The sequence below is a fragment of the Marmota flaviventris genome, chromosome 9 (assembly GCF_047511675.1).
Source record: "Marmota flaviventris isolate mMarFla1 chromosome 9, mMarFla1.hap1, whole genome shotgun sequence".
NCBI classification, from domain to species: domain Eukaryota; kingdom Metazoa; phylum Chordata; class Mammalia; order Rodentia; family Sciuridae; genus Marmota; species Marmota flaviventris.
Window position 1 is genome coordinate 13,098,456 of NC_092506.1, and position 11,286 is coordinate 13,109,741.

At 37.5% G+C, this 11,286-nt stretch overlaps 1 protein-coding gene and 1 pseudogene across 1 annotated transcript; both read left to right on the forward strand.

Annotated features, from left to right (window-relative positions):
• The first annotated feature begins 282 nt into the window (after window positions 1-282).
• Window positions 283-1,224, forward strand: LOC114099828 (olfactory receptor 5AN6-like). Its single transcript, XM_027944341.2, has one exon. The coding sequence runs from the start codon at window positions 283-285 to the stop codon at window positions 1,222-1,224; it is 942 nt and encodes a 313-aa protein (XP_027800142.2).
• Window positions 1,225-5,659: 4,435 nt separating this feature from the next.
• LOC114099666 (axin interactor, dorsalization-associated protein pseudogene) lies at window positions 5,660-6,437 on the forward strand (annotated as a pseudogene).
• The last annotated feature ends 4,849 nt before the right edge of the window (window positions 6,438-11,286 follow it).

Here is an 11,286-nt window from a genome sequence, read left to right on the forward strand (position 1 = left end):
AACTTCCAAATATTGTTATACTTTCCTTTGTCCTAATAAAAGCCTGATAGTTAATAATAACAAGTGTAATTATCCCCTTTCACATGTGGGAAAATTGATACAACCACTGTAGTCACTTAGAGGCAAAGTTAACCAGGGTAATTTCCCCCAAACGCTCAGCATTCCTCTTTCTTATGAGCTCTGTGTAGAGATAAGGTGGTTTATCTCAATAGAAGTTGGGATAACAACTGACTTAGGGATTTGTTCTCTTCTGTCCCTGCAGATCTTGGGACCACCAACGCTATGACAGAAGGAAGGAACCATACAACAATCACGAAGTTCATTCTCTTGGGATTCTCTGAGTTTCCAAAGCTCACCATCGCCCTCTTTTCAGTATTCCTAGGGATCTACCTGATGACAGTGTCCTGGAATGTGAGCCTCATCACACTCATCAGGATGGACGCCCATCTACATACACCCATGTATTTTTTCCTCAGCAACCTGTCCTTTCTGGATATCTGCTACGTTTCCACTATAGCCCCCAAGATGCTCTCAGGCTTCTTCCAGAAGCATAGCTCCATCTCCTTTCTGGGGTGCACCATACAGTATTTCTTCTTTTCCAGCCTGGGTCTAACCGAGTGCTGTCTTCTGGCAGCCATGGCTTATGATCGATATACCGCCATCTGCAATCCCCTACTGTACACAGCCGTCATGTCCCCCACCCTCTGTGTGCAGATGGTGGCAGGATCTTGCATTACTGGGTTCTTTGGCTCTTTTATCCAACTGTGTGCTTTGCTTCAGCTCCATTTCTGTGGGCCAAATGTCATCAACCACTTCTTTTGTGACCTGCCTCAATTATTGGTCCTCTCCTGCTCTGACACCTTTTTCTTTCAAGTCATGACCTCTGTGCTCACAGTGATCTTTGGGCTCACATCCGTCTTGGTCATCGTGGTATCCTATGGTTACATTGTTGCCGCTATTCTGAAGATCATTTCAGCTGAAGGCAGGTCCAAGGCCTTCAACACCTGTGCTTCTCACCTGACAGTAGTGATCCTTTTCTTTGGCTCAGGTATCTTTGTTTACATGTATCCCAACTCGGGAGATTCCCTGAGCCAGAACAAACTGGCGTCAGTCCTATACACTGTCATAATCCCCATGTTAAATCCATTGATCTACAGTTTGAGGAACAAGGAAATCAAAGAGGCCCTAAGCAGATGGAAGAAGGGTTTCATCTGGTGCTACTAATTACGGAACTCATTTCAGAAGTACAGTTGCTATACACTTCTAATACAAACCCAGCACTGGTAGAAAGCCAGGCAAATGTATAAGAAGTATGTGGAAGCTCAATGTACAGTTGAGACCAAATAAACAATAGGCCGAGCAATCCACAAGTATTTTTGAGCATTTTTAAAATTTGTTCTTTTTAGATATTACATGACAGTAGAGTGTATTTTGATATATTATATATGCATGGGAATGACTTATTCTTATTAGAATTCCACTCTTGTGGTTGTCCATGATGTAGAGTTTCACTGGTTGTGTTTTCATATATGAACACACAAGCATTTTTGTAGTTAGTTGTTGTGGCAGTGTGACACTTTAGTGATATCTTATCACTACCTACCATGGCAGCATTTCTAGGACCAGAGATGATAGTACTAATCAAGGTTGCCAGGAGACTAGAAAGACCAAACAGCATCTCATTTTAGGTGGGTCAGGGATTGCTGGTCAGGGATTACTCCTGGCACCTAGAATAACTAGCTGATCTTTTAAAAATTTCTTTTTTTTCTTCTTCTTTCCTTTTCTGTTCTTTCTTTTCCCTTCCTCTCTCCCTCCCTCCCTCCTTCCTTTTTTAAATTTTATTGTTTTAATTTATTTTAATGGATACATAAAAACATAAAATTGCATTTATTAATGGTGTATTACATAATGTCTCAATACATGTATACTTTGTGTGATACTTAAATCAGGTTAAATATATTTATCTCCTTATTCACTTTTTTTAAAGCAAGTTAGTTCTCACATTTAACTTATTCCTTTATCTCTGGAACGTTTGCATTATTTTCATTTGTGGATTTATTCAGGTCAAAAGTAACTATACCAGATAAAAGATTTGCTGATTTCACGCAGACAGAAATTTGTCATGATAAAAATGTTTAAAACATCCAGGTTTAAGTTTTGGTTGACCACTTGGCTGGGTAGGCTTTCCTGGACGATTCCTCATATTTTATACATTTTTGTTTCTCCATCTTATCTCTACCATGTAACCAGAAAAAGGGAATCAGAAACTGGCTCTGTGATGGTATGGTGGTCTAGTCCCTGACTTTGGTAACTCCAGCATATTATTATATTTTATTTGGATGCTTAACCACTGAGCCACATCCCAGCTTTTTTAATTTTTTATTTTGAGACAGGGTCTCACTAAGTCATTGGGGGCCTCGATAGGTTGCTGAGGCTGGCCTTGAACTTCCGATCCTCCTGCCACAGCCTCCCAAGTTGCTGGAATTTCTGGCATGCACAACCACATCTGACAGCAGTGATATGTTTATATTACAAGTTTGGCTTGTTTATTAGAGCAAATATCTATTAGAAAGTTGTTTTTCTAATAATTAACAAGTGAGACTTGACTGATAGAATTATCTATAAGGCGTCAAAACTCTGGAAGTATAAGAGTCCTGATTTGGTTGTTTCCCTTGTAACCTTTTTTGGCATTGCTATAAGACACAGGGAAATGATGGAGAGTTAGGGTTAAAAATATCAACCAAAGAAAGGATGCTGAGACAGAAAGCAGACTTCTGTTGTTTATTTTCCAAAAAGATTCTAATTTGCATAAACTTAGGTGGCCAGAATGTGTGGAAATTTCCAAGAGATTACTTCTGATAAAAGAAACTTTATAAGTTCTCCCCCCCCCATCTGTATTCAGAAAGGAAAATTCCAAGTCCCCATGGTAAGGACTTCAAGAAAAGCTTTTTGACATCTGTAGACACTACAGCTTGAGGAGTTCTAATACTCCATATCCCTGGAGTACAATCCAGCTCCAGCAGCTTGCAGATGAAAGGGGGATTTCTTTTGGAGAACAGCTGATTTGCAGCTATTGGGTAGGATTTTATGAAGGGAAGTTAGGATGGAGTTGTGAGCCTAGATTTCATTTAAGGTCTCTAGCACCTGTTAGTGATCTCATTCAGACCTCCCTTAGCTTCAGCCTCAAGCCAAGGCTATTAGATGACATCTGTACTGGGGTTGAAAGAGAGAATTAAGCACTGAGTGCCATTCATTATACCTATCTGGATTCTTAATGCTTTTATGGTTACAAATTATTAAGCTCTCTTAAGAGAACTGGTGCTTAGAGTCAAGATCACAACTAGCAGAAATGCTTATGTAATATACAAATATGTAACAACAAAGCCCATTATTATGTGCAATTATAATGTACCAATAAAAGTGATCTTGAAAAAATTTTTTAGAGAAGTGCTTATGTGAAAACCTACTAAATTTTGCAAAACGTAGTCTCAGAAAAGTGATACGGCCTTTAAATTGTAAACCATCTAACTTCTCTAGGGGACCAGAATTAATTTTATTCCAATCTCCAAATCATCTATAGGACATGAATTACAGGATGCATATTCCTGTGTGTGAATTTCACATGAAGGATAAATGCTCAGAGATTAACAGGTCATGACAGAGGCTCATAAACTGAAGACAAACTGTTGGACAATACTATGAGTTTCTATTTTTATAACTTTTGTGATTAACTTTTTTGTCTTGGTGATATTTTCAAAGAAACAGATGTGATATGCTAAGGGAAAATAGTCTACTTCTATTAATCCTACCATGCAATATTTTCTCAATTTCCAGGCTGATACTGGAATTTAGCCACGACTGGGAATAGAAAGGACCTGGGGTGTGGAGTAGTAAATCCTACATTCTAAGAAAATGCATTTTCTCTGCTGTGATTATAGAAGATGGGGTTTGGTGGCTTCTAGGACTCTTCATAGGCTACACACTTCTAACTCAGCACTGAATTTTGATCTGTTGCTCTGTTCATCACTACACATCTCTATTATATTTTAAATTTGGAACATAGTGTTATATATACCAATGCTCCATTTTGCATAAGTGTTCTAATACTTAATTTTTAGCACATGAAGGTAGAAAACTAAATGTGAAAGTGGAATTCCCAACAGGTCCTTAGTTTTCCTAAGTGAGGCACATCCAAGGAAATGGATGAATGGATGCTGCACCTGTGCAGATGCTCCAGGAAGGCCAGCACTTGGGACGTGGGGCATCTTTACACCTGTTCTCACCTGAGGACATGACCACAGTGCCATCTGTAATTCCAATAATTTTAAAAGACCATTAAACAGCAAGTTGGATATTTCATAAAATTAAAAATTGAATTAGAGAACTACTCTGAATTCCTAAGAATTCAGAGGGAACATATAAAGAGATGAACATGATAAGAAGATGATGCGGCTTAAAGGTCACTCTGGAGATCCATCACACCACAATAAGAAGTTCAGACAGCAATAATGAAAGAGATGGAGGCATCAGGATTGTTGAATTTTAAGAAAAGATAATTCCTTTGCTCTAAAGGAAGAATATTGAAAACTTGTCTTTTTTTAAACAAACAGTTTGTTAAAAATTAACTTCAATTCAAATCCCATTGGGACTTTGGGAGAGAAATGCAGTGGTAGTAAAAACTGTAAAATGACACTAACATTCAAATAAAGTTTGACAATAAAGACTACTTTGAAAACAGTATTTAACCAAACAATAATTAAACAATGTGGAAATTCTACAAACAATAGAAAGAAATATTTATTCCAGGAAAAAGATCTAGTTTAGATGAAAATTAAAACTTCAAAAAGAAAATATTCACATATTATTGAGAGAAAGATAATTCAGTTGGATCTGGAGGTTAAATAATTATTTCAGATGTAAAATGAGTTTGCATTAGTTTCACAATATACAAAACATAGCTTCTCTTATGGATCAAAGAGTAATGAGTCTTCTATTCTGTTCCATTGATCTTCATGTCTGTTTTGGTGCCAATACTGTGCTGTTTTTCTTATTATTGCTCTGTAGTATAATTTAAGGTCTGGTATTGTGATACCTCCTGCTTCAATTTTCTGGCTAAGGATTGCTTTGGCTATTCTTATTTTTCCAAATGAATTTCATGACTGCTTTTTCTATTTCTATGAAGAATGTCATTGGAATTTTAATAGGAATTGCATTAAATCTGTATGGCACTTTTGGTAGCATGGCCATTTTGACAATATTTATTCTGCCTAACCAAGAACATGGGAGATCTTTCCATCTTCTAAGGCCTTCTTTGATTTCTTTCATTAGTGTTCTGTAGTTGCCATTATAGAGTCTTTCATCTCTTTTGTTACATTGATTCCCAAATATATTTTAAGGCTATTGTGAATGGAATAGTTTTCCTAATTTCTCTCTCAGCTGATTCACCACTGGTGTACAGGAACACAATTGTATGTGTAATATGTCAAAATACATTCTATTGGGCAAATGGGCTTGCTTGGGCTGCACCTCAGTGGGTGGCAGTGGTGGCCTTGGAGGTTACTCCTGGCCTTGTTCATGTTGGGGCCAGCCCTGGGGAGGATGGTGCCCTAGAGCCGGGCTTTGCTGGGTAGGGGCAGGATGGAACAGGTGGGGAGCGGCCATGTGGGAGGTGACCCGGAGTCTTCTGCAGCGCTGGGGCGCCAGTTTTCGGACAGGCGCCGACTGGATTCTTGGAGCCAGCTTGTAGAGGCTATAGCCGAGTATCAGACATTAGCAAGACATCTACAAAAAGAGGCCCAAGCTCAACACAACAATTCTGAATTCACAGAAGAGCAAAAGAAAACCATAGGCCAAATTGCAACAAGCTTGGAATTGCGAAGTGCAAGCTTTAGGATCCACACAGACCCAGGAAGAATTTAAACTGGAAGACCTGAAGAAGCTAGAACCAATCCTAAAGACTTTTCTCACGTATAATAAAGAATTTCCATTTGATGTTCAGCCTGTCCCATGAAGGAGAATTTTAGCACCTGGTGAGGAAAGGCATTGGAATTTGGAGAAGGTGAAGAAGAAGGTGGTGCTGGAGCAGTTAGTATAAAGGATCTGAACGGCATAGATTTAACTCCTGTGCAAGATACTCCTGTGGCTTCAAGAAAAGAAGATACATATGTTCATTTTAATGTGGACATTGAGCTCCAGAAGCATATTGAAAAATTAACCAAAGGCGCAGCTAGCTTCTTTGAATTCAAACACTAAAAGCCTAAAAAAAGGTTTACCAGCACCAAGTGGTTTTGCTTTCATGGAGATGGATGAGATTAAACCTGGGCCAATGGAATAGAACTACACAAGAAACCCACTGACTTTCTAAAAGAAAGAAATTGCAGTTATTGACCCAGAAACCACTTTATCTTCATCTACATCAAACTTTGCATAAGGAATGATTCTGACATGAGTAATGTGGAATTTCTGTGAATTTTACCACTCAGTAGAAACCATCACAGCTCTGTGTAGCATATTCACCCTTCAGGAGGCAGGAAGTGAGCCATACCTGTAGGCCACTGAGTCCACTGCAAAGCTGTTCCACAGAACTAAAGCCCAGCACTTCACTGTTGTAATAATTATGACTCCTTTAAATACAGGCTTATTGTAGATTTTGAAACAGGTTTTTAATTTTCTATTAATTGAGCAATTAATAGTCTTTTCTAATTTACCACTGATCCTATCCTGCTTCCTGAAACAATACTGCTGTGGTAGGTATGCCCATCTTCAAACTTAATACAGCAATAAGAACGTACTAGTGTTGACACATTTGCTCACTTTTGCTCCACTATGGTCTTTTGGCTTGAATTAACTTCAAACTTTGAATTGAAATGGGTAGGATAGTACCAGATTGCTTTGAAGGGAAATTGGACCAGTTATGGTCTGTCTTATAGGCTGTTCCTTAAAGGTGGTCTAAATTCACCCTGATTTGATAATTCTGCTTAGAAATAGTGTGCCTTGACCAGATCAATATCCTATATGGGAATGTTCACCAGGTTGTACCTGTGATTTTTTTTTCCATATGACCAGATTGTTTTTCTGAAAGTGCACATATTTTTAGTCATGTTGATTAGTTGTTCTTCTACATCACATTGTTATTCTTTCTGATAATGATTTTAGGGTTAACATTGAAACCATCTGTCTCAGAATAATTACAAATTCTTAGATGGGTTTCTATGTCTTCTAAATCATGTCATCTAAAAATAATTGGGTCAGATGCTAATGAGGTACTGCAGGAACAACTGCTGTTTTTCTGACAACTGATTGTGAGACCTTAAAACCTGCATACCTTGTCTTTAAAGTGATCTGTATGCAAAATCTGGAAAGATATTCTAGTTTTTAAAATATAGTGGACAGGACCACCATTTATTTTCTATTTAGATATATTGACATCCATATGAAAATATGCAAGTCATTAGCCTATTATAATTTTACTGTTTACATTACTTTTGACTTTATGATGAGGCATAAATAAAACTTTCATAGTACATGAGGTGGATATTCCATACACAGAACATAAAGATTTGTGAGAGGCTTTTTTGTGAATTAGATGTAGAACCCACATATTTTAATATTCACTATTTTAAATAAATAACGCATGAGAGAAATGCAGTGTCAATCCTTGGTCTATTTTACACTAGTGTAAACCCTAGTCATACCATCCAATGTTTGGTTTTAAAATGAGTAATAGTTGTTTTAGCCCTTGCACTTCAAGAGATCTAGTCTTTTATTTTCAGTTGTCTGTTAGTCAATTCTGTTTATTTGATGAATGTTAATAAAAACTATATGATCCAGAAAAAAAGTACACTCTGTTGTCATGTATATTAAAAAGAACAAATATAAAATAAAATTTAAAAAGAGTAGTGAGTAAAACACATTTAAGCTACAAGATTATACTAGAAAAACTAAATAAATAAGACTGATGAATGCATCTAAGAAAATACAATTAAAATGGCTTGTAAATGAGAAAGAATGTAACAAAATTATAAACCAGTGAGTTAAATCACAAAGGAAAATAAGTTGGGGCCGTAAAGACTTTAAATATCTTTGCTTAAAGATATTTAGTGAATGATACAAATAAATTTATAGGACAAATAATCTGAGGAAAATAAAGCAACAAGTAATGACCTATAAAGGGTTAGCATTTTGATGAATATTTTATCTACTCTCTTGAAAAATAACCAGACTACTACAAACCTTACATAAGGCTGAATTTCAAAAGAGAAAAGTAGTCTAAAAAAATGTGAATACAGCTTGAAATCAAATATGAGTAAAGTACAACAATTAACAGCACTGTACATCACTTGCCAGGTTAGCAAAAACAATTTAATGTGGTTTAAATATTGAGTAGGGTCTAGTTGTCCTGGAAGATCCTTAAACAAATATTCCATTTTTTGAACTGGAGGAACCCAATACAATAAAATTAATTACTTTTCCATTCTTTGAGGACAAAAACTCAAAATTAACTGTTGTGATTACTAAGCAAATTCTGCCAATTTTTCAATCAATTCATTGCCTCTCTTATAACCAAATGGCAGTAATGTTTGAGAAAGCTCTCTCTCTCAGAAATAGTCAGGATGGTGGAAATCGAGACATCTCTGTCTCCACCCTGGAGGAGACCATTTGCTTACATTCCAAGATAATAAAGATAATGTCTCTCTAGAGGGAAGGGTGGGCCAGCTGCCAGCAATCATTTTTAAGGCTGGGGTATGTTCAGGTCAGTCAGTGTTCCTCAGCTCTGATCCAGACCTAAACTGTGCACATGTTATCCTCCTGTTTCCTGCTCTACTTCACTGCCCTGGACTTGAGACACTAGAGGAACTGTGGCAAACACGAAACTCATGCTGCTCAAAACTGTAAATCTCTCTAAAATCCATTTGCACTCATTGTCTCCTTACCACCTAAATCTGCTGGCGCTGGAAAGACAGTCTAGCAACTGTTAGGACCCAGCTGCTTGGCGATTTGACTGACACCAGATCAGCACCAACTTATCAGAATGAAAGACTCAGTAAGCCATCAGTGTGGCCATGCCAGTGTATATGATTGAAATACCAGATCTGCCTATTAGTAATAACAGATTAACAATAATAGGTAATAGATAATATGTCTTGATCCTTTAACAAATGCCAGGCATTTTTTTAATATGCTTTGTATGTCCTTATTCAATCTTTAAAATCCCTTGAGAGATACATTACTATTATGTGCTCATTATTATGTTTGTATTTGGAGGCAAAAGAATTTTAGTAATTATACTAATGTTTAATAGCTCATAAGTAATACAACAGGCTGGGCATGGTGGGCACCCTGTAATCCCAGTGACTTGGGAGGCTGAGAAAGGAGGATTGCAAGTTAAAGGCAAGTCTGGGTAACTTAATGAGACCCTGTCTCAAAATAAAAAAGAAAAAGTGCTGGAGATATAGCTCCGGAGTTAAGCACCCCTGAGTTTAATACCTAGTAACAACAACAACAACAACAACAACAAAAAGTAATTCAAACAAGGTCAAAATCTGGGAAGTCTAATTCTAAAATCAATAATTCCCTGCAATTTGAGTTTCATGTGCTCACCTTTTTGCATAATATCAGATGATACTCCCTGTGTGCTTATATGCCTTTGTGCTTTTTTGAATTCCTTTGCTTAGTTTTGAAAGCTTTTCCTTAAAGTGGAAAGTCAGACGTTAGTCATTCATATTCTAGGGAAAGGTGTCACAGGAGAGCTGGAAAATAAACATTTCTTTTTAGTTTAAATTCTTTGGTTCAAGCATAAGACCAAAAAATATTCACAAGGTGATAAACTTAATAGAATCAAATCAAGATTCTCCTCCCCATAGAAAATAGGAAGCCAAGAGCTGGCTGTGAATCAGGAAATTTTGCATGTTTTGCAGGGAGAGTGGGGGTCTTGTCCTTTGCTCTTTAATAATTTGGGGTTAAGTTTAGGGTCTAGAAAGATACAGAAGATCTTTGGATAATCCAAAGCAGCACTCACTCATGTGTGCTCCTTGCTAGGGCATGAACAAGCCACAGAGCTCCTGGAATTCCCCCATTTACCACATTTGCATTAAGGTGGCAGCTGTAGAGTCCAAGAGCAGCAAGAAAAGCCAGGACTGAGAAAGTACATGAGGAAGTCACATTGAATTTTCTGTGGCCACAGAGAGTCATGGAAGAGGACTGAAAAGTTTCCCATATACCTCAAGGGCTGGTGGAGAAAAGAACCAAATGGTCAGGAAGAGGATGAATAATATGCAGATTAATAACCAGAGGTGATCAGAACCATGGACAGCTCAGCAGGTGCCAAAGGACAGGGCTGGAACTAGCTAGGTGCCAGTACTCAAAGGTAGGTTCTGCTTAAGAACTGTGTGGTAGAGTTGTGGGATACCAGACAATGCAGATCTGAAAAGTCAAAGTATTCCCTCCAGTACCAGTAGGACTCCACAAGCTCTGGATTTTAGAATTAATATTAAGGAGCAAATGAAAGAGAAAATCCTAACTGACTGGTTTAGATATTCAGAAACTGGAAATAAAAGAAAAAAATCCTAAAATTAGTGACTTTACTTGGAAGTCTTAATACATAAAGGTAAATATGTAAACTTTCTCTTATCAGATAGAATGAAGGTTCAAATTAGAAATTATACCAAAAAAGCAAGAAATTAGTTACATTTTCACTCTTCAGTTGTGGCATGAAAAAACTTATCCTACATTAAATTGATAGGGCCACAAGCTACTGGTCTGCTATTCATCTCAAGACTGAATTCTGAATTTCCAGAATATCCATAGACCATGATGAAGGGAACAAAAGGGAAGAAAGAATTGGCCACTCTTCCTAAGACGATGAACTCTATGTCCTAAACTGTTTAGAATAGGGGGCCGCCCTTGGAATGAGTACCAATCAATCACTTGATTGCTCACTTTTAGAAATTTCAGTGACTGCTGTGATTGTAATTTAACAAAACAGGGCTGGATTCCATTTCTCAATCCAGGCTGGGAAATCTGGGTTTAGTCTCCTCTTTGAGCTTGCTTATGTGTTTAATTAAGTGCTCTTCACTGGGGCTTTCCAAGTAGAAGACAGAGTCTGGCAGAGTATCTCTCTGGACATAGTTTTATGTTCTTTTTCCTTTTGTCAAGATACCTATTTTAGGTCTGGGGTTGTGGCTCAGCAGTAGAGTGCTCACCTAGCATGTGCGAGGCCCCGGGTTCAATTCACAGCACCACAAAAAAATAAATAAATAAATAAAATAAAGGTATTGTGCCCAACTA